Here is a 22,778-nt window from a genome sequence, read left to right on the forward strand (position 1 = left end):
AGTGTCAAGCGCAGGTTACACCTGCTACTACATAGGTTAAAATTATATTAATGTCTTTATTTGTATCCTTTGCCCAAGTACTTTAGAGTCAGGAAACATCTCTGGCTTTGGAACACAAGTTTGGTGAAAATATACTGAGATTGCAGTGACAAGACACACAGGCATGAGCTATATGACTGTCAGTCCCACAAAATAAACTAAAATTACTGGTTACTCAAGTGCAAGTTTGTAAGCTTGTAGTAAAATGGGAGCATGGTTACATAGTCAGAGATGACAAAGGAGATTACATAGTCTGTCGTAGTATTCCAAAGAAGCCCTCCAAGTGTTACACTTCCAGATAGGCATTACTGAGCTTACAGGTTCTCCCGTGTTTCTAGTTAATCATTCTGACTGGAGCGGCACAAGCTCAGTAGAAAATATATTATTTTAATTGTTGCATACTAGATTTAAAAACTAAATCATTTAGTACTGTGACTGTGGTGCCAGCCCCAGTTCTGGTGATTTGTTTCTCTCCAGAGATACGTTCTGGCTGCTGTTGCAGCAGGAAGAAATTGGAAAATGAAACTTGATAATCAGCCTTCACCCCACCCCCCAAAATATGCATTACATGAGCTTACCTGCTGCTAACCTCGGGGCGTCTCAGCAGAGTGCCCGGTCTGGGAGGTGGGCTGTGGTGAGGGTGCTCCTCTGAGTGTTGAACCTCCCTTTGGAAGAGACATAGACACCCACCGTAGACAAGAAGCAGTGACTGACCAGAGGGGATTGTGATGGAAGGGTGTGTTGTGCCCTTGGACTCAGGGTCCCTCTTTTACTTGCATATTGACAGCTCTGAGTCTTAACATAGGTGGAGGAAGAAGGTGGACCTTGTGGAGCTGTAGCTCTTGCAGCTGGATGGCCTTGGATGGCTGCTGTCACTGGAGTGTATGAGTGTTCTGCATCAGCAAAGGGGGATTGTTCTGGAGGGCAAATGACAAACAGGAAGAAAACTATTTGTCAGTATTAATCTCTCTTTTAACCTGTTCTCTTTTAAGTCATGTAAAAAATCTATAATAATCAATTACAAAATTTTAGGTTTGTCTGAAGCCTTCTGCAGTGGTTCAGGTAGGGACTTCTGATTTCTGAGGCCAGTGCTAAAAGACAAGATACATTTGAACAACATCTGTAAACTTCTCTACACCATCTCTTACCTAAAGCATTCCTTGTGGGTTTTTTTGATTTTTTTTTTTTTTTAAGACTTTTACATGAGTGGTGCTATGGCCTTTTTAGTGGTGGGATTCATGAAATGTTGAGGTATGGACTCTGCAATGTTCTGAATCCATGAGTTTTCTTTGGCCTGGGATAATACTAACATGTAGTTATTACATAGGTTTGAAAAGTCTTCAGTGAGATGCTTTGGGCCCTAGTTTTGTCAACATTCACCTACTTGACTAAAAGCTTGCAGTTTTACAACTTTAGATGTTAACCTGTGTGGGGAGTATCAACAAGTTTTCATAACTACCTCACGTTTGTGGAAAAAAACTTACTGTGCATCCTGCTCTATTCACTGCAATTAAATGAAATTAGTTGTGTGATTGTGTAATTTGACAACTTCAAGGAGATTACTGAGCGTGCAATTTGTTTCCTTTTTTTATTAAAATCTGTGCAGAATATGAGTTTTTCTTTAAATATTCAGCTGTCCCATATGAATGTAAACCAGCCTCCAGATAAATATCCATGGAAACCAGTGGGAAAGTGTGTAACTAATACAATCAGTTCCTAAATGTTAGATTTCATTGCCTGTATTTTTCTTTCTGTGCACTAGGAAAATCTGATAACAATTCAGAATATACTAATATGTTTCACGGTAAAATGAATACCAGCTAGATGCTAATGTCCATGTCAGTAGCTGTTTGGTATCTCATCATCATAGTGAAGGATATTTAATGGCAAACCTGACTCAAACTTATTTCTGTAGCATAGAGGCAAGCATTATGCCGTAAGAAATATAAAGGATTTAGTTATGAAGTCAAAACTTAACTTACTAAAAGATAAATTTTTCCCCACTGCTCCTTCCACTTTGCCAATTTTTTTTTCAGCCTTTTTCTGTCAATGAGGGTTTTGTGAGGAAGATGACAGATTAAACAGATACACTTCTCATGTATGAAATGTGAACTTCCGTGTATGTCTTGCAGACTACCAAACATACTTTTCAGCAGCCTATCTTGTCTTCTTTCCTAGAATTAGACAAAGGCTTTTTTACATATTGAGATTAAACTTTCTTTCTATTTACTGTTTTATTTAACACATTCTTTGTCGTAGTGCAACGATAACTTTGAATAAAGGTGAATTAGAGTAAAACTGTCTGACCGTATTTGAATTCTTCAGACGGAGAAGGGTATCTACAGTCTATTACTTCTAGAAGAATTCTAATCAGAAAACTCAAAAGCGACTGAAGTGAGTTACTTTATTCTAATTTGTATAGAAGTTAAGGATTCTGAATAACAGTTCTAACCTGTTCTAATGGTTTTAAATGTTTCAAATTCATTTAAATCATGCTTACTATGGCATAAAATGATTTTCATCAGCTTAGTAAAATGCATTTCTCTGAGTCACCTGCCACTCTCTGCCAAATGTCACATCTTTTCATCAAAACATGCTAATACTAGAGTTGTGTAGTGAAGAAAAGAACCAGAATTTTATTACATGAGGAGAACAATAGCTTTTCCTTGTCATCATTCTGAAAAGCAGCTAAAATGAGTTGGCTAAAACTTTCTAGGGAAATTAAACTCGATTCAGATGCTCACCAATCGAAACAACTGTAGTTTGCTGAAGTGGGAAATATTGTGGAACCTTAATACAAACTTGTGTTTGCATACAATGCCGGGAATTATGCTGTTTGTTGAGTATACTTATAGTTGTGGAACAAGAACCTTCCCCACTGCAGTGAAAGGGTGTCTGATTTACAAGGGAGAAGAGAACAAACTCTCAGGACTTCGCGCTGGAGAGAACACTGAGCAAGTGCACTCACGTGTTGAAGTAATGCAAATAGGGAAAGTGTAGTATGTTATAAATGTACAAATCAAGAGAGAAATCTTTTCAGTTGTTGGAACTTTAGCAGAATGGATGGGCTGGTTTTGTTTGATCAAATTGAATCTCACTTGAGGACAAAGTCTCCATAATTTTTTTTTTTTTAAACTGTGATATCCTTTCTATGGCCCCTAATGGACAGGAAGCATAAGTAGACAGAATCTGTGTGGATTTAGTTTGTATCAGACCCTAAATGATTGCACAGTATTCAAAGTTAAAGAATAAATGTCCAGTGTTATTGAAGCCTAATAATAATCTATGTAATCTGTTTTGTGTATGAGAAAGAGCCGGAAGGAAAGGCAGACATGGGGATGACGGCTGAATCTCTCCACTGAGAGATTCAGCTTTACATTTATTATTTGGTCTCGTTTTCCTGAATGGGTCTTGGTTAAAAAGCACTGCAAAACAAAAGAAAAACTCCATCCAAACAAAATGAAATAATCTTTTTGAAGGGAATAGTATTAAACTTTACTTACATCCCGACCACAGTCTGAGCAGGTAAAAATCAGTGAGGACAGTTTCATGTTGTGTGGCATTGAACACTTGCTTGCAAGGTAGTCATCTCTGCACACCAAAGGATTTGTACAGAAGTATTCAGTGATATTTAATTAGGTGAATTACAGTGCCGGGAAACTTCACCATGAGGTGAGTGAAAATCCTTTGAAATGCATTGAAGCAGTTTGCTATTTTCACACAGTTACCCTGCCAGCCTTAATATGCAAAACTGCCGCTGAATTCCAGATGGCAAGATATTGCTGCACAAGCTGGCTGTGCTGCATGAAGGCAGTTTCACCCTATTTGCAAATAGACAGAATTAAAGTTGACCATTCAGCCTGAACTACTGGGATTTCCTGCATGAGTGCTTGGTATCTGAAGCTTAACACTTCACTACAGTAGTGCGGCGCCTCAGTGTAACATTTACTTGATGGGTGTGACTGTTCAATAATGAATATACAAATAATTGTGTTAACAGTAAAGTAAATTTAGTGACAAATTTAAGCATGTGCATATTCATAGTGTCCAATATACTCATTAAATATGCAAGTTAAATAGTTTTTATTACTGAGTAGCTTTCTAAAACAACTGTGCGAGACTTTAATGGAAATTCGGTATCGTTCAAGCCATTTCTGTGTGAATGTAACAAAGCAGACATTTTAGAAATATCCTATTGCATTTTAGTTATCACAGTCTAGTTTCACAGTACAATATAAGCTTTTCAGCCTGTGAAATCCATTAATAACCACATTAAACCTTCCCATATTCTGTGAATTGTCAGGTTTAAATGATTCTTTTTTTAAAACAATTATCTGTCTCTTGCTGCTTGCAGTTTGTTAAAATGCTGTGTCAATTTACAAAGACTGGGAATATTTGACACAGAGATTTTAGAGGGGGAAGGAACTAATCATTGGTTTACTTAGCATGAGTGCTCAAGTGCGCATGAAGAAAATGAACATTGATTCAAAACATAAATGAAAAATTCTATTCATGAGTGGAGTTGCCAAAGTTTAACTGGAAAATCCTTTGCTTCTCGAGTTCTAAGGAAAGTAAAAACTGTTAGTAAACTTGTTAAATGCCTTAAATATTGTATTTATTAGGACATGTGACAACATATGTTTTAGAGGACTAGTTAGTACTTCCAGAACTCAGTTCTGCATTGAAATAGATGGGGAACAATGTTATCTTCTGGTAATTTTGAGGTGCACCCTTGAATTGTGTTTTATATGACTGAGAATCCCAATGCGTTGAAGTCCTGTATCTTTTTGGTATAATATCGTGCTTGTGCTACAAAGGTATACTCTTTGGGCTGAATATTTTCCCAGTAATGCCTAAAATAAAACAAAGGTTGCAATATGCTCTTCCATGCTCTTAATCTTTAGTAGCCTGCAAGGACTGTGAGACTATTCTTTTTCGTTTTGTAGGTTATAAAGATAGAGACACCATTTCTTCCCCTACAACATATGTAAATGCAGGGACAGTGAAGTCTAGCTCAGTGAATGCAGAAATTTCTGCTTTAGCCACTTACCTGCGTGCCTGAGAAAGAACTGATTTAATGCGAATCTGAAATACTGTGTGACATTGCAACTGTCCCAAAGTACTTTTAATAGTCGAGAAAGAATGGAACAGATCATCACCCTCTCACAGGTGTAGAAATGAAGCATGGGGAGAAGAGTCTAACTTTCAGGTATTCCTACAACTATTGGATACCAGATTAAAAAGTGAAAAACATCTGAAATAGCAACTAACAGGAATTAAGTTCTATCAGAGTTTTTTAAGAGGAATCTAAAGCATGGATTACCTTTGAAAAGATACCACTGAAGACTAGGGACAGTTGCTAAAAGGTTTGAAAACCACCTGAGTTTGGTTACCTACCACCTCTAAAAAGTCAAGCCACGAGTCATTTATTCAGGATGACACAAGGTGTCCCTTCAAGAAGCAAAATCCCTTCACTGGCATTATAATCCTTTGTGTTATTCACAGAAGTACTTTTCTAGTGGTAAAAATAATCTGAACATTGTTTGGAAGGAAATTTTTGGTGTTACAGAGATTCTCTGCCACGTGGGCGACTTTCTATTACTATTCTGTTACTGGTAATATGGTTCCATCTTCTCTGTAAAATTTACGATAGTGAAAGATCTGACTTCAGACATTAAGACAAAAAGAACTGTAAAAGGTGCAACCCTGCAACTACAACATTCCTCACAAATGCACAGGTCATGTCATTTGGGAATCCCTATAATGTTACGAAGTGATCTGTGATCATCAATTATATATGACAGTACTAGCAGAAGCTTCCATCATGTTACTCATATAATATAATAAAATTTCAGGAGGAAATGTAAAGTATGTAACCTGTTGATTGTATTACGTTTCAGGTGTTCAAAGCTATGAATATTCCTCAGATCAGAAATCCTTCCTTACCCCCTGTAGAAGAAATGCCTGAAGCCTATCACGTGAAGATAGCTCTTCTGGGTGCAGGACCTGCCAGTTTAAGTTGTGCTTCCTTTTTGGCTCGATTGGGCTATTCGAACATCACTATATTTGAAAAGCAGGAGTACGTTGGTGGCTTAAGGTAAAAAACAATGACATCAAAGCAGTTTCCAATGGTTGTAGAAAGCATAGGAAAAATTATTGTGCGTAAGTTATACATGATCCCTCTACCTTTACCAAAGGAAGAGAGTAGAAAATTTCAGATCTGGAAAACTTTTTTTTTAAATAATTCATGATTCAATTTAAAATTGGTACAGTTACAGTCAAGCTTTAACTGAAAATCTGGTGCCTGTCTTCTATAGTCTCTTCATATGACCTCTAAAATTCCAGGGTGCAATTGTTATTATCAACTTAATGTAAATTACATCAGGAACCATTTTCCCTTACCTAGAACTTTTAAACATTGAAGGACTTGTGGCCCTGCGTAGTGGAGGAATTAGCAATGTTTAAAATGCTTTAGAAAGGTACTAATTTCATGGAGAATTTTAAATCTAGAATACTTTCATAACCTACCTTATGCAAATAAAGGTGACAGTGATACATCCGTCACGTAAGCCTGGACTTGCAGCTTCAGTAAACCGTAGCATAACAATGAAATAAACCCCCTACAATTCTCAATCTTCAGTAGATTGCAGGTACACAGAGGATGGTGGCTTTGCGGTTTTCCTATGTGGCAAACACTTGGCTGATATGTGCGTAGTGTTCTTTACACTAGAAGATGGATTTTTACCACTGTAACAATGACTAAGATCACACCTTGTAAGTTTGTTGGAATCCCCAAGTATAAGAGAAAATATTTCAGAACTGACTTGTGGGTGCCAGCCCATTCAAAATCAAAATTAGATTTTACATGTTGAAGATGTACTCACACTAAGTGTGTACAAAATAAAACGTTTAAAGAAACAAAGAAGGGTGATGTACTCACATTTCTCGTTGCAGCACCACTGAAATCAATCGAGTTGACACTGTTAACGAATTTGATCCATAATGTCAAATGCTTATTCAGTGCTCTGGGATCAATGCTGGAGGAGTTGAACTGATTTATTTGTATTTTTTCCAGTAGGGTTCAGAAGTATTCTACCTAATTATCAAGGTGTTAATACACAAGTGTTTAGCTCTGGAACTGTTTTACTTAACTGGTTGCCATAGAGGACTGGAAATTTGGTATACGAAATACCTATTCAGCTGCTGAGTAACACATTTTCATAAATACCAGATTTAAAATCAGGCTTCTTGCTGTAAAGCAGTAAGAAATAATGTTTCTAGCAATGAAGCTTTACTTGGTGACAGATGAGACTCAGGTTGGACTCAGCAGTATAATACAGTACTCTTCTGCAGTTGCTTAGTGTGTGCTTGCGGATTTGAAGCAATGTGACCTTAAGTTGCATATGTTCTCTGTATTTTAAGTTGAATTTAAAATAAAGCGTAGTCTGTTGTTTGTTCTACTGCAAAGAGCCTTACATGAAGTTTTGCCTGTTCTGTTAGTATCCTTAATGGTCAAGCAGAGAATTTAAAATGTATTTTTTTTCTTTTGAGTCTTAAAGAACACATAGCAATCAAGGTCAAATTTTACTTCCATTCATTGTAGAAATTTTCACATCTGTTTTAAGGGCATCAATTCCTTTTGTCCTTGTTTTAATCTCGGAGCAGAAGGGAGGCTGGCCTGTTACCGCAATCATCCGTTATTGCATTTGTAATTTTTTGCAGTACATCTTTTAACAAGTTTAGGTGATTGATGTGTGTGTTTTCAAGGCTTCATAAACTATTGCAAATGGCTAACAAGACCAAATTAATTCTGTATTTGGAATCAGCTTTTTGGAAGGGCAGTGCTTGTGTGCTTCTTTTGTTTGCTCTGGATTCTTTTAAGTGTTTTTAACTAGAGTGTTCCTTCACGTAGATCTTATAGCTAATGATATTGCAACAATAGGAAGGTGTCTAGTGATTGTAGTTCCTGTGGTGTGATGTTTAAGCATGGTATAGGACTGTGGTTGTCTGAGCATGTCTGAATCTTTTACATTCACAGGCAGGTTTTCCTACATTTCACCCGTTGTGTAAAATTTATGCTTTATAGTAGTCATGAGCCGATCACTCTCTTGCTTAAACACTGTGAACAAGCATCACTGCTTATGCTCCTAGCTATGCCACTGGTTTACAACGTACCAAAATATTTCTCTCACTAGGCCAAAGGAGTATCCCTTGAGCAAAAGTAATTTGGGATCACTGAGAAGCACCAAGCACCTCTAACTTGGATTAGATCTGAGAAAGAGGTGAATTTATGGGACGCTGTTCCCATTTACCACATCCCTCCTGCATCTCTGCCCTATTTCCTTCTCCCCCTCTGTCTCTCCATTGCTGAGTCAGAGGTTGTCTTCTGCTGAAAGGAATTCTGTCAGAGTTCTTGATATACCAGCTGACTTTCATAAAGTGTTCATATTCATGGTAGATGTGCACGCATGAGGCTCCACAGAACTCTGTGTATTTGCATACAAACATATATGCACATGTATATGGCCATACTCCACAGCACAAAACTAACTACGTGTTTAATAAGAGGAAAAATTGCTTATAAAGTCTAGCAGTGACATAACACAGGCAGTGCTGTTCTGGGAGGATGTCAAGGTAATGACAGTCATTCAACAAATACATAGGTGGCTTGGAAAACAGAACTTTCCTTTTTTATTAGATTTCTTTATTGAATCTCTGTTGCAGAATTATATTGATGCATTAGTATCTGCCTCAGACAACTTACTACTTAACACGACCGATGAAAGTTGTATTGTCACGACATGTTCTTTGTATCTGCCCTACTGCACGCTGATTGAGGGGCAGGGGGTGAAAAAAGGCAGAATTAGAAATTATAAAGACAAACAGCAGTTTCTTATCAGTACAGTGAAAGTTGATGCAACTTGAAATAAATTAAAAAATTCCTTCTGGCCTGTCAAAGGTAGGTGTTAAAGATGGTGTGGTCACTAACAATATGTAAAATAAAGCAACAGTGAATCTCTTGTGCCAGTGCTTTGTTATGGAAATTATAGATCCATTAATCTGAAAATGGATTAGACTGTTTGAAGCTTAGACATGTATGGGGAGAGACTTTCACTTTTCTGCATATTCAGGGTTTTTTTCTCTTTATTGAAGAAATGTATCTAAAATAGAACTTCATTGTGTTTACTCTTAATGTGTTTTATGACGGAGGTTTTGAACTGGCATAAGTAGATGTAATTTCACTGGAGATAAAGATCTGTACCAGTAGATAAAAACTGAGTTCTATGCTGGCACTGCTGTTTTCCCATACAGGAGATCTGTGATTCTGGGATCTTGAAGATGTCTTCCCTAATCTTCCCCAGGAGAAAAAATGCCAGCTAATAAAAAATTAAGTCAAAATGCACACTTGAGACCAAGAGCTGATAAGAAAATTACTGACTTTGTTCATCTGAAAGATCATAAAAAAAATTGAGAAATAGAAATGGAAGAGGGTACAGTTTTAAATACCATTGCTCAAAATAGCACATGCAACTCCTTTTAGAAAAATGTAAGGAAAATTTGATTCTTTCTCATTGGATGGTTGCTAAAAGATCACTTTGGTTTGAGAAGCCATGAAATCTTTTCTTAAATGGACATCTGAAGTTTGTTTAAGTTACATATTCTGGTGAAGTAAAGGAATGGAGCCGAAGCTCTTTTGGACCCAGGCTTAGCATACGTTAAATGGTTCCCTACAAATGTGAGCAGGATTGTCCTCAAGGTACTGCCTTCCTGGCCTATGTTTCTAGCGTTGGTTGAATAATACTGTTTTGCCGTTTCGAAAAACTCAGCAGTCAAGCTTCAGCACATTTCCATTCACAGGGAAATTAACTAAGGTGTGTTACAAGTATCGAATTTTAAACAAATTAAAAATCCTTTTTTCCTAATAGCTGCATTTTTATTTATTTTAGTGCATCTGAAATCCCCCAGTTCCGTTTGCCATATGATGTAGTGAATTTTGAAGCTGAGCTTATGAAGGATCTTGGAGTGAAGGTAATGAAAAATATATGCTGCCTACATATAGCTAAAAGAAAAAAGAACAAGAACTCTGCCAAAGATTAACAGCAAAATGTCATGCACATTAGTAAAGAACGATTAAAAGCTACACTAGACAGAAGCAGGAAGATGCTTCCTTTTGCTCAGAGCATTTGTCTGTCTCCTGTCTGAATGCCACTAGTTTGGAAAAGGGCAATCAATAGTTCTCATCTGGCGTTGCCTGCATGTGATTAATTGTGTGTAAGAAACAAATTCCTAAATTGCTTTAGGGGTTCAGTGTAGCTATTGGAATGGTGTGATTTTTTTTTTTTTAATCAATTTTTTTTTCATGCAAGTTTGGCACTACTTAAAACATTCATATTTGATGCTTCTCCTTTTGTTCCCTCTCCCTGAGTTTTTTTTCCTTAATGGTTTATCATACAGTCTTGTATTCCAGATAATTTTATAACAAAAAGCATCAAATTAAACAAAGTCTTAACATGATCATCTATTATAAATAATAACAGTCATTCAACTTCTTGGAAAGTAGCAGTTAAGCATTATTCTGTTAAACAAATGTGTGTTGTTTATAGATAATGAGAACATTGCTTTATTGTTAATTTAGGGATTGAGCTGAAGATTTAGATAGTAGTTACAACCACTGCACTTTTTAATAGAAGTTACAAGTGTAGAACGCGTCACTGGGTCAAATTTTAAAGAGTACCAGGAGGAATAATGTATTAACACGATACTGAAACATTCAGCGAAGCAAGAAATTCTTCTTGGAATGTTTGGTGTTCGTTCATGTTGTAAAAGCAGAGAGTTTTGTCAAAAGACGTGGGCGAGAACCTCATCCTGCCCAGGTTTTGAAACATGCTGGTAAGATGTAAGATAAGGCTTTAAACGTTGCAGGTCTATTTTTCTACTCTAAAGATCCCTTTGCAACCCTTGGCAGGACTGACAGAATGGAGACTGAGTTAGGGATGGGGCTAAAACCAGAGCACTCAGACAATTTTAGATGAAATTACTGGGCATAGGCTCCTGGGAACCCTCAGTTCCCCGGGGCTCCCTGTTATGACAAAGTCTCCAGAATGGACCGATAGAGCCACCATTTCATCTTGACCTGCAAGTCCTCTGCAGTTTTGAAGCGCAGCAATGAATCTCAATGTAAATTTGCTTCCAAGCTCTGGCAGTGGTTTGCGATTGACCCTTTGGCAAACTGGTTAACAAAGTACCTTGGCTTTCTGGCTCTGTAAGCTGGAAATTTTTCTGGTGTTTACTTAAAGCATTTCAAATCTGTGATGGAAGGTGCTGTATTGTGTAAATGCTCTGTAGTGCTGTTTATTCAAGTAATTCTATTGAAATTAGTAAGAATTACTCAGCTGAATAAGGATTACCGAGCTAGGCCCTAGGAGTATTATGAATCCCCACATAAAACTAGTATTGCCATTTAAATTCCTTCATTAAGTTTTCATAACATATGTTCACAATAGGATAAAAAAACTGTAACGACAATTTATGGAATGTATTTTGTTGCCAGTGAGGATGTAGTGTGTATTCTTGAAAGGCTTACAACTGTGCATGGCTTCTGTACCTCCAGTAAAATTTATGCTAAATCTCCAAAGACAAAAAAAGTCGGTGTTTTAAGTATTGTACATTGTGTTTGTACATATTGTACATCTGCTTTTTTTTTTCCACCAATAGACAAAGTGTGTTATGGAATATAGGCAGATTCAATAACAAACAAGATACATAATGACACGAAGACTAAACTGTTAAAATCATGAAGTGTAGTGCTCACACAATAGAACATGGCATTTTTTAAAATGAATATACAAGTGATGTAACAAACCTGGGGGAAAACATTCAGGTTCAGAGGGTCTAGAGTGTGGAGATAAAAACCCACGTACCCATCTCAAGAAGTACAGACTATCAGAAGAGGAATCGCACACACTTTATGCACTCGGAAGCCTTGGGGTTAGGAGAGATGAGCAAAAGGTGCGTGTATCTTCAGTTGGCACGACCTCTGCACAGGACACTGCTACCGCTGGTTGGCTGAACACACACCAAATACTTTCCCATCTCACTTGTAGGACGACTGTAGTTGCTCAGCTCATATAGTGGCTGCTCAAAGCTGGATTGCTGGTGGAATGTTACTCTAGAAAAATTTTTCAGTTTTTCCTTCTGAAAGTGAATAGTAGTTGAACTGAAACAAGTGTAGCTAATAGGTGCGTTTTTATTACTGTCAGTAAAGGAACACCAATCACTTCTCTCCAGGCGTTGTTGCTTGTCTAAGTTAGTATTAACAATTGCAAATTTAAATAAAAACTGATCTCATTTGTGATTTTGAAAACCTTTGTTAGTTTACCACACATAACAGCCTGCTTCAATACAAGTAGGGCGCGCTGTAATTTGCACAGAACTTACTTCAGACTTACTGCCGTCTCTGGCCCAGTCTTTCGCAGGGAGGTTTTCCAAATCCTCAAAGCCACCAGTGGTTTCACATTTTTGGCGTAAACGTCTCGTAGCTAGTGGTCTCAGTGCAAAATTCAGGCTGTGAGCTTTGAGAGTGCAGCACAAACCACTACCATCCTTCCTTTGGGACTGTCGTTGCAGTTGGAAGCCTACCAATGGCTCAGTTCTGTACGTGAAAACCGTCTGGTTTTGTGTTCAGAACCCCTGTTAACACGGGGTAGTGTCATGGCTTTTCTTTATTTCTCTGTAAGGAGCTTATACTCTCACTAATGTTTCTGCAATAACCTAAATTGCTTGGGGTTTGGTTGGTGTGCTGGGCAATATGTTTATTGCTTATTCCCTAAAGCAGGTTCTTGCTTCCACATCGTATTTCTTAGAGTCTAACTTTCACGTGAGAATACAGCCCTTTGTAGTCAGCACTGAATACAGCGATTTACTCGTAGTAGAAAGCTGCTATTTTCAGCTTTACTTCAGTATTGTGTTCCATAGACAGGTGGTGTTTGTTCGTTTAGCTTGGTTTCTCTCTCTTAGCTTATGCAGAAACCAAAGTAGTCTGTGGTAACTCCCATCCAAGGATGATTTGAAGGTGCCTTTTACCCGTATCTAGTTTGAGCCACTTGCTCAAATTGGAGCCAGTTTGTCCTTTTAAGCCTGGCTTGGGGGGGAAAAAAAAATTTGCTCTGTTTGTTCACTAGAAGATCCTTTGAGATGTATATATGCAGGACTGATAGAAATTATTTTCACATTAAAAACAAGTAATCTTAATTTTTTCAGATAATTTTTAGTAAAGGCCTTGCAGTGGATGGAATGACACTCCATACCTTGAAAGAAGATGGCTATGAAGTGGTCTTTATTGGGATAGGTAAGAAGAGCTTACTCTCCTGAGGGTCGTTATCTTGAAATTGAACGACTGTCTAAGAATAAACTGGGACTTGTATCTCTGTTAATAGCATGGATGTGAGACAGCTTCAATTTGATACATTATGTAAGTATGGAATATAAGGAAATTTTAAAAAGCAGGAAGCTAATTCTAGCTGTCTTAAGACAGTTATTTGTTAAAATTTTCACATTTATATGACAGATTTTTAAGATGAAAATGTAGCTGAATAATTTGATTTATTGTTTAAGTACTTAAAAAATGGATGAAATAAAAACTTCCTTGTAATGATTTGCCGTATTGGCCTAGAGCAGTAACTCCAGTTCCGTTTTCAATTTTTGTGAACAGCTTTCTCTACCCACGTAATTATCGAGTCTGTATGCAAGCCAGTGATACCATGCTTGGTTGCTTTTTTTCTTTTCCCTGTATAAAACATGTAACATCTTTCAGATAGGCTGTAGTGAAATGTAATTATGGGATGGGTTAGCAAAATAAGCTGACTTTGACTTATACTAAAACTGGCATCATAGGTCTGTCTTCTTTCATATGCTAAAGAAGTCCTGCACCTGCCTGCTATTTGAATCGTTGCTTCTTTTTAATGTTAGATTAGAATTGTTATCCATTTACAAGTATTTTGAAGTACAGCTGGACCCATCGCTACCATATGATAGGCATGTTGAGCAGGCATCGTCTGCAGTTGGTATGAGGCTTAATTCTCTTTATTGATCTAGACGTTGCCTAAGTGAACATAATAGGAAACAAGTTGTCCAACTGTTCCTCCTTCCTATTATTGATTACAGAGATGTAATTCTTAGTACAGCGACAACTGTTGTTTACCATCTGGTTATGCAGTATAATAAGCTTTGCAGGTCTATTCTGTCATGTGATTACAATACAGAGCACCGTGATTTATATAATCCTGAACCCTCACATTGTTAGAGACCTTCCACATGTAGGAATTCTGATGTGTCATATTTTGATGTAATTGTATACAAGGCAATGGTCCAACTTATCTTCTTTATTGTTTTCATCTATGCCTTTCAAACTGCTTTGTGAAATCTCTCCAATGAGGGATTAATTAATAATAAACCTTTGTTTTATCAGAGTCCAGAATTTAGGAAAAAATTATCAGTCATTTAGGAAAAAAAAATCAGTCATTATGCGTTTCTGACTTAGAAATTTGAAGTAACAGTTCAGTTAAAGGTTAGCAAAAATGACGAGTGAACACTGCATGTAGGATTGGAATGTTTGCTCTATGTATGTGGGTTTATTTTCTGATCTTAATAAAGTTAGCCAAATATACAATACTTCGGTTAGAAATATATGAAGACAGAATTGTACCATACAGATGCTAGGTAAAAGGATACAGCCAGAATTTTAATAAACAAGAGAAGGTATCTGAAGCATAATTATCCTGTAAACCGTGTGTTCACAGATTGTATAAGGAAACAGAGGGTATAAATGCTAATGAAGGATTATGTGTTCCTACAAAGTTTTGTAATTGGAAGCTACCTTGCATTCATGATGAAGTTGGTCCCTCTCTGTTCCCCCCGTCTGCCTGTCATCTGTCTTTTAGAGGACTGTGTAAGACATCAGACAGTAATGTGGCCTTGCATACGGCTCGTGAAAGATGGAGGACAAACTAAGGCGTTCCAGATTTATAGGGTTAGCTGTATTAATGCAATAGAGCATTTATAAACTCTCAACAGCAGCAGTTTTCCCATAATGGGTCTGTACTGTATTTCTCTTTGTGTTCTTTGCCTACTGAACAAACATTGAGTGAATTGTCACATTTGAACATTACCCTGAATCATGGGAGTAAAATAATTTGAGAACACTACTTACATAAAATAGAAGATTTTTGGGGGTAAGTTTCTTGTAATTGGCTTCTAAATTAATCTGCACCTAGATGGGAAAAGTAAATGTGCTAGTTTTCAATTTTCCCTGTTAGTGGAAGAAAGCAAAAGTGAATGGGTGTGTAAAAGATGATGAGGTCCCTGATGGTTTGAGGGAGTACACTTGTGAGATTATTTCATAGCAATGTGATTTTTGAAGAGCACACCTTTAGTCTTGCAAATGAGATGGCACTCAAGAATTTATCAGTCAAGATTGTACAAGAGTCCATGTGTGATTCATGAAATGGAAAAGCACTTGCAAGTAGCCAGCTACACGAGGGCAGGCAGAGATGCAAAGAGAACTTTGAAAGCTGTTTTCCACACAGTTATACATCATGAAACATCTATTGCACTGTGGGTATGTTGTGTTAGGTAGGGAAAATACATTCCTCAGCTGGGTCTGTGGAAAGTGAAGCACAGGAGACTGAGGTTGGATCACTTCTAGCAAGTGACCATATTGAAGAAAAATGAATGACAAAGGCTTTTTGTGAGAGCTGTTTGGAAAGATATTAAGAGTGTGCTGTAGTCAGCTTATTTGCTCTGTTTTAGCCCTGAAGGATAAAGAATTCCTAAGAGATTCACAAATGGATACAGATTAAGAGCCTTACTCTAAAATAAATGATAATAAAAAAAGATGCTTAGCTTCAAGTCTTTGCTTACTGAGGCATTGAGACTGATGGTTTATCTTAAGGTGAAAGATTCCTTCTAGCCAGTAGGTCTGGTTCATTTAAGTCACTGTTTAAAGCTCAGAAGCTTGCACTAGTACTAGCTTGTACTTGTACTAGACCTGAAAGTGAACAGATGGCCAGTATTTGTTACCAACTTTTGGCAACTTCTGGGATCTCAATTTGAGTCACACCTTACCTCTGTACTATTTTATTTTCCACGATCTTATCTTTCCCAATTATGCTGTGGCTGTGTACGTAATGTTGTAGAGACAGATGTGGAATTTGGGGTTGCAAAGACATATGTCGAACTGGTAAAGACTAGATCTGAGGAGAAGCTTTCATAGTTCTCTGGGTAAGCGGTAAGGAAAGAGATCAATCTGGGCAGTGGCATACTGGAGGCCAACACTGCCCTCTGACAGCAGAACCTCAGAGCAAATGGTAGGTGAATCTTAGGCACAGAGTGGCCTCTTGCCTGTTTTGCTTTTTGTAATTTTTTCCTTCAATGTCCTGCTTTTTGCTGTATCTGAACTGTGTTTCAGCCAACTAGTTCCTTAACGCTGTACTTCTGCTTATTTCTAAAGAATCAATATGTGAATTGCCTCTTCCCTGTCCATCACTTACTCTCGTGTCGTCTCAGTTTCCTCACTACAAAGGTGTATATTTTGCACTATCTGGCCACAGAATTATCTTGTGTTTTGCATACAAGGATCCAAGAAACAGACTATTCTGTTTTTCTTTGGACCTGATTTCAGATTACAGCTAACATAAGTATTAAAGGGTAGTCCATGAATCTGTTTCTTACATCAAAAATAATGATAGACAATAGCACATGTGAGAATGTTTTCACAGGAGTAAAAGGTAGCAGCCTAATAAAGGGAGGAACAACCTGTTAAATATATAAATATATTTAGTTCTTTTTTCGTTGACACTTAGTTTGGTGCAGTTTCTATAAGATTAATAAGAATTATTCAATCTTATTTCAATGGGCAATTAAGAATGCTGATTAAGAATTAGAAATGTAGAATTAGTCCTTAAAATTTTCATTTAAAAATCCCGTTTATCTTCAAGTTACAAGTATTTTGGTTTTATTTCATTATTCACAAATATTAATGATTAGGAATTAAATCCCCCAACTGAACTTTCTAAGTTTTAAACCTAACCTCTAAAACTATGCATAGAAAAAAAAGAAAATCCTTTCCAGACTTGACAGATTATACTCAACGTACTCCACTTAGACTCACCTCTGGTTTTTGATCAGAAATACCTGTGAACTGACAAATCAGTTTGAAAATTTTGCTATTAAAACCAAAAAAAGTCTTGCATCAGTTGCTGCCTTCTGTAAGTAAACACCATGGAGACTCAGAGCAGTAGAGAATCAGCATGCTGAGAGCAAAAGGAGAAATCGATGATGAGATGAGGGGCTAGAGGAGACAGAGACAGCAAAGTAAGGTAGCAAAGGGTATCTTATCTGAGTAGCCTGAACGCTTTGTGTTACCGTGTCTCTTGGTTGATATTCAGGGAAGAATACTTATTTTTTTTTTTAAAAAATGTCTCTCTGTATGTGTCTCACTTGGTTATCAGAGCAAGTGCGAAAACACTAGGCTTTTATTACTCATGCTCCTTGAAGTCCAGCTGTATTCTTTGGAAAACAGGATTCTGTGGTTCTGTCTTTTGAGACTCTGCAAAGCATTGTATATTCTTTTTAAAAGAGAATATACAGAAGAATTTTTCATACAACTATTTAATTGATTGAAAATGAGGGACCTAAATATTGAAAGTATTTAAGGATGTTTCATGCGACGCTCAGACAATTATATAGAAAGGCTATCAGCATAAACATATTTTCTGCAGACTTCTACGCAAACCTCTATCCTTATTCTATAACGTTTTATCATAATAGAAGTGTTTTATATAATATTTACATTCTCTTTATAAAAAGATCAGATAAGAATATATCCTCAGAGACTGCTTTATTCGTTAAAATATTTTAAAAAATATTAAGCTCCCATTCCCAGTGATTGCTTAAACACTTCAGCTTTAGTGTCCATAGGCTTAAACTTGCAACACTAACTAACTTGCAAGTTAGCTTCTCGTTATAGGGCAAATGGAGCTACTAATGAAGCCTGCTTGTTTCTTCCTCCATCTTGCGATGTTGAATTGCTATCAAGTCAGTTTTATTGTAGTAGAGTATTCAGAGGCTCTATTAAATGCTGCAGAATGGTAGGTTAGATGAACACAGAGTAAATCTAAGCAGATTGTTGCTTGGATGTATCCTAAATAGTATATCCTGCTTGCAAGGGTTAAAACGGTACGTAAGAAAGAAAAAAATTAAATCCCTTGTGGAGGGAACCTTTGTGATAATTGCAGTCATTTATAGTTAATTAACATAGCATTCAAACAATAACATAATCAGAGGATTCCATTGATTGGAATGAAATTACACAGGGGGGGATAAAAAAAAAGAAACTCAAAGTCCAAGCATTGATGTACCTTGTTTTTAAAAAAACCCTGTGAGATTGATTTACTGTGTCTTCCCCCAAAAGTAAGTAATCTCCTCATGGCTGTTATTATCTTCTGATTAACTATGCAGTGCCACCTGGCGTGCAGATGGGAAGAATATTACACATCAAGAGCTCTGTTCACACCCACCCACACAGATATAAACCTATGTGGCAAAAAGTGAACAGATGTTCATTTTGCTTGTGCTATAGGAAAAAATTGTGCATCGTACTCCTGATTCACAAACTAAATTTGGAGGACATGAAATCTGCATATGGGGCCCGTAGGCCCATGGCCAGCACAGGCATTTATGGAGGAAATATGTCATATTCAAAATAGTTCTCGTTGTGAAGAGACTATTGTTTGTTTGCTTCTCTGGTTTTGTTTTCCTTGTGTTTCTGAGCTTTCTTTTTCTCTTCACTTGCTGTTTCACTTATCAGCTCCAGAGGAAAAAGTTTAGATGCAGAGTCACCTGAAAACATATCCAGGATTTATCTGTTGGTTGGTTGTTTTTTAGAATTGTTTTCTGTTTCTTGGCCTTTCAGATGTTTCCTAAAACTGTGCTTTAAGACCTCTTTGCAAAGACTGGCTTGGCTTAGGGTAGTGTAGCAAGTACTGTAAAATATAATGCATCTTGGTTGAAGATGGAACTGTAGTACAAGCATTGCAAAGCTGTAGGCTCTTAGACTCTTGAGCTCTATCTTCAGAATTTTTTTTGGTGGTGTTTTGTATTATTTCATAGTTTCGTAAGTATTTTGACACTTAAGTGATACAGTTTTTGCTACAAGGAAGCTGAAGCCTAAAGACTTGATAAAATGCAACAAGCATGGGAGAAAACCGATGTGTTGGAAGGTAGTGCAGGAAAGAATAATGCTGTTGAAAACCGATCAGCTAGATACTCAAATGTGCGCCTAGCTTAGTTTCTGGACTGGTTTTATTAATGCTTGTAGATAAGGCCTCAGAATCTTGCAAAGTCAGTGCTTTTCACCCGGAATTTAAATGGTGACAACAGTAACCTTTCAGTCATCAGTATCTTAAGCAGTAAGAGACAATACAGGCTGCAGAGTCAGGAAAAACGCTTGGAATTACATTTTATTGTGACAAAGCAAAATATTCAAATCCATTTAGCTGCGAAGAGCTGTGAGACCTTGGTATTGGATATAATGAGAATGAAGTCATCAAGAATTTAGTACAGAAAAGGATCAAAACTGCACATTGAACTGCAGCTGCATGAATTAAGTCCCAAGGAATAAGGTCTTCACGAGTTTGTGCAGTCAAGTGTAGGACTTCTTTATAGTCTGCCTCCTGGAGAGCCTTAGCTCATGACTCACAGCTTGAAGAATGAATACATCCTTCTATAACAGCACATTTCTTAATTTTCTCATGCATTCTCATGTGAAGAGTATTACAAAGAAATCACACCATAATTGGTTTTAATACAAAACTCATTAGACCTCAGTATGCATTTCCCGTGTTCTGCTACTCTTAAATGTGAAAACATTTTGTTATTAAAAGCCTAAAGAAATATAGTTCTATTAGAAAAAGAACTCTGTGAAAGAACCTTTCCTTACATGCTTATAGCAGGTGTTTGAACTTGCTTTTATTCCCAGTGCAGCATCTTTCCTGGAGAACAACAATGTACATACATCCAAGAATTTTTGTGCTTGAGGCGTCTTTTCGTACTATTGGCATTTGTAGTAAGCTGATCTTCCAGTTCTGTAGTCCTCGCTGTTTCTCTGGATATTGGTGGAACATTCTTAATACACATCAGAAGCAGTAGGCTGTTGAAAGCTTTTAGGGCTCAGATGCACAAACCAGCTTATTTATTATTAATAGTCTTAGGCCACTTTCAAAAAAATACTAACAATCTGCCCTTGGGCATCCTTAAGTTATTCACTTGCAAATTACACAGATTTTCATGGCCTTATTTACTTATCTTTCCTACCAAAAAAATACTTGGCATAACAATCTCTACTGCACATGTTTTACAAAACACTCTCCTGACTCTTTCCAAGATGCTGGACAGTTTCCCTGAAGAAATGCTCATCTAAATATAATGACAAAATCAGTTTGATTCATGTTGTTTTAGAAGTGGCTAAATTCTTTAACAGCTTAGCAGATTAATCTAACATTATTTAGCACTTTTCAGGAGTTCACTCAAGTATTTATTTTTAAGCATTTCGATGTTTGAGAGGTACATAAGAAAATACTGAACAGAATGGTGATGTGAGATACTGCGTTTTCATATTCTGATGTTGCACATGTCAGTGTGCTTTACACCTCAAGAGCTTTGCTAGCTTACCTGTTGTTTCCACAAGTTCACTCTGCGAGTCAGTTACTTTATCTTCGGATGTACAAGTATTAATTATGCTGCCGTCTTTTTATTCCTGAGAAGAAATTTTACGCATTCACTATATTAAGTAATCTCGAACTGAGCTATGTAAATATTTTTGCTGCTGGGTCTTAATTTTGAAGTGAATAGAGATTATCCAAACTTTTGAACCAACTGTCGTGGTCATGATGCTTTATATTCTAATCTATACTTTTTGTAGATATCAGTCATATGGTTGCTTTTGCCATGAAATTAAAAGACACTGTCTAAATACATATGTTAAGGATTACTAAGACTGTGTTTATAGTTAGGATAGAGCTTATAAATATTATAACATCTATTATCACATGGCAGCTGTTTGGACCGAAAGGTTATCAGGGAAGCAAATATTTCTCTGGGTTTGCATAGCATACCAGTGTGTCTTAGAGGCTTGAGATCAAATCTGACGTTCCCTGTGCATACACAGTCATACAGATAGTCTTCTGCACACATTTTATAGTATCAAATCATAGTCAAAATCTGACATTTTCTTAATGATGTCACAAGGTGTGGGGTATATACAGTAATTAAGATTCACCGTTTGTCCTGTTCCTGCTTTCAGTGTATTATTGCTTAATTTGTTGTAAATTGTCTTTATAAAACAAAGTGTTTACAAGGTTAAAAGACAGAAATAAGCATACTAAGTACTCATTGTTCAGCTAATGCTAATACAAATTACATGTTTATCTAACAAAGGAAAAATATTTTCCAAACATCGTTCTTTACAATGTTTTCTTTCACAGGAGATCCTTTGGCTATTGTTCATTCATTTGTGCTAAAAATGTAGTAAGCTGAGCATGAACCGTCAGAGAAAGGGAAAATGTTCAACAGTTAGTATGATGATTCAGCATTCCCTCTGATGATCTTTGGTGATTAGTTTCATAGCAGGAAAAGAAATGAATGACGAGAATTTAAAGATCAGTAGGTTTCAGCCAATTCGTCTTCAATGTTAATCCCGCCATTGTGCTGGAATTACGAGTCACTTTCCAAGCAGAAACTGGTATTGCATTACTAGGTTTCTAAGAATTGTCAAGCTCTCGTTTGTTATTGTTTCACTGATGTAATGGAAAATAGTATAACTCACTGCAGATTTCTTAGGATTGCTTTTGTTAGAAATAATTCATCGTTGGTTTGTGACTAATGATAATAGATGGTTCTTTATTTGAGTGGAGTGTGTATTTGTAAATGGGTTCTAACAGTTTAGTAGATAGTGAAATTTCAGTACCTGGTTGTTAATTGAGATTACATCATTAACCATTATTAAAGATCATTTCTCAATAGTACAATATTTATAGCTTTTTTCTAATACCTTAGAATTTTTAAATGAGAATAGAATGTATTTTTGAAAAGAAACAGTTATTCTGGTTTTATATTAATATATTGATTAATAGTTGGAACTGAAAATACCACAACTGATTATTTCAATGTACAGGTGATTTGGACATGATTGCTTTTCTGTTCGCTGGAAACAGGGTTCTGATGCTACTATTATGGCCCCATACAAATCTTTTGTAGATGAAAAATAATGGCTAAATTTTTATCTGGGAGATTTCATAACTTTTAAAAAGTTAGGTAAGGGTTGCTTCAATGCCAAGAAGATTTTACATACTTGTGTGACCAAATAGCTGCTGTTTGGCCACATTGACCACCATCAGTGGTCCACCCTGGCCTCCAATCGTGGGATCTGGAGACACACCATACATAACGCTGCTGTGTCTCCTTTGAGAGCATGTGTAGAACCAGTCTCGAGGAGAAGAGACAGCGCAGAAAGAACCGTGCCTCGACTGTACCACCCAAGGAGACCTTCCGCTGTGCTTTTTGCGACCGGGCTTGCCTATCCCGCATTGGCCTTTTCAGCCATCAGTGCGCTTGCAGTGAGCGTGGGGAAAGCCCTTCCCAAATCTTCATCCGTGAAGCCAAGCCATGATGATGATGATCTTTAT

The 22,778-nt window shown here is 37.0% G+C and overlaps 1 protein-coding gene across 1 annotated transcript in view; it reads left to right on the plus strand.

The window, feature by feature from the left end:
• DPYD (dihydropyrimidine dehydrogenase) overlaps positions 1–22,778 on the plus strand; it is a 166,389-nt gene that overhangs the window by 103,936 nt on the left and 39,675 nt on the right. Inside the window, exons 6-8 of the mRNA XM_010138569.1 lie at positions 5,940–6,136; positions 9,987–10,068; positions 13,300–13,387. Coding sequence (XP_010136871.1) covers positions 5,940–6,136; positions 9,987–10,068; positions 13,300–13,387 — 367 coding nt within the window. The remainder of the gene's footprint in view (positions 1–5,939; positions 6,137–9,986; positions 10,069–13,299; positions 13,388–22,778) is intronic.

Source organism: Buceros rhinoceros, unplaced genomic scaffold (genome assembly GCF_000710305.1).
Source record: "Buceros rhinoceros silvestris isolate BGI_N320 unplaced genomic scaffold, ASM71030v1 scaffold17806, whole genome shotgun sequence".
Lineage (NCBI taxonomy): Eukaryota > Metazoa > Chordata > Aves > Bucerotiformes > Bucerotidae > Buceros > Buceros rhinoceros.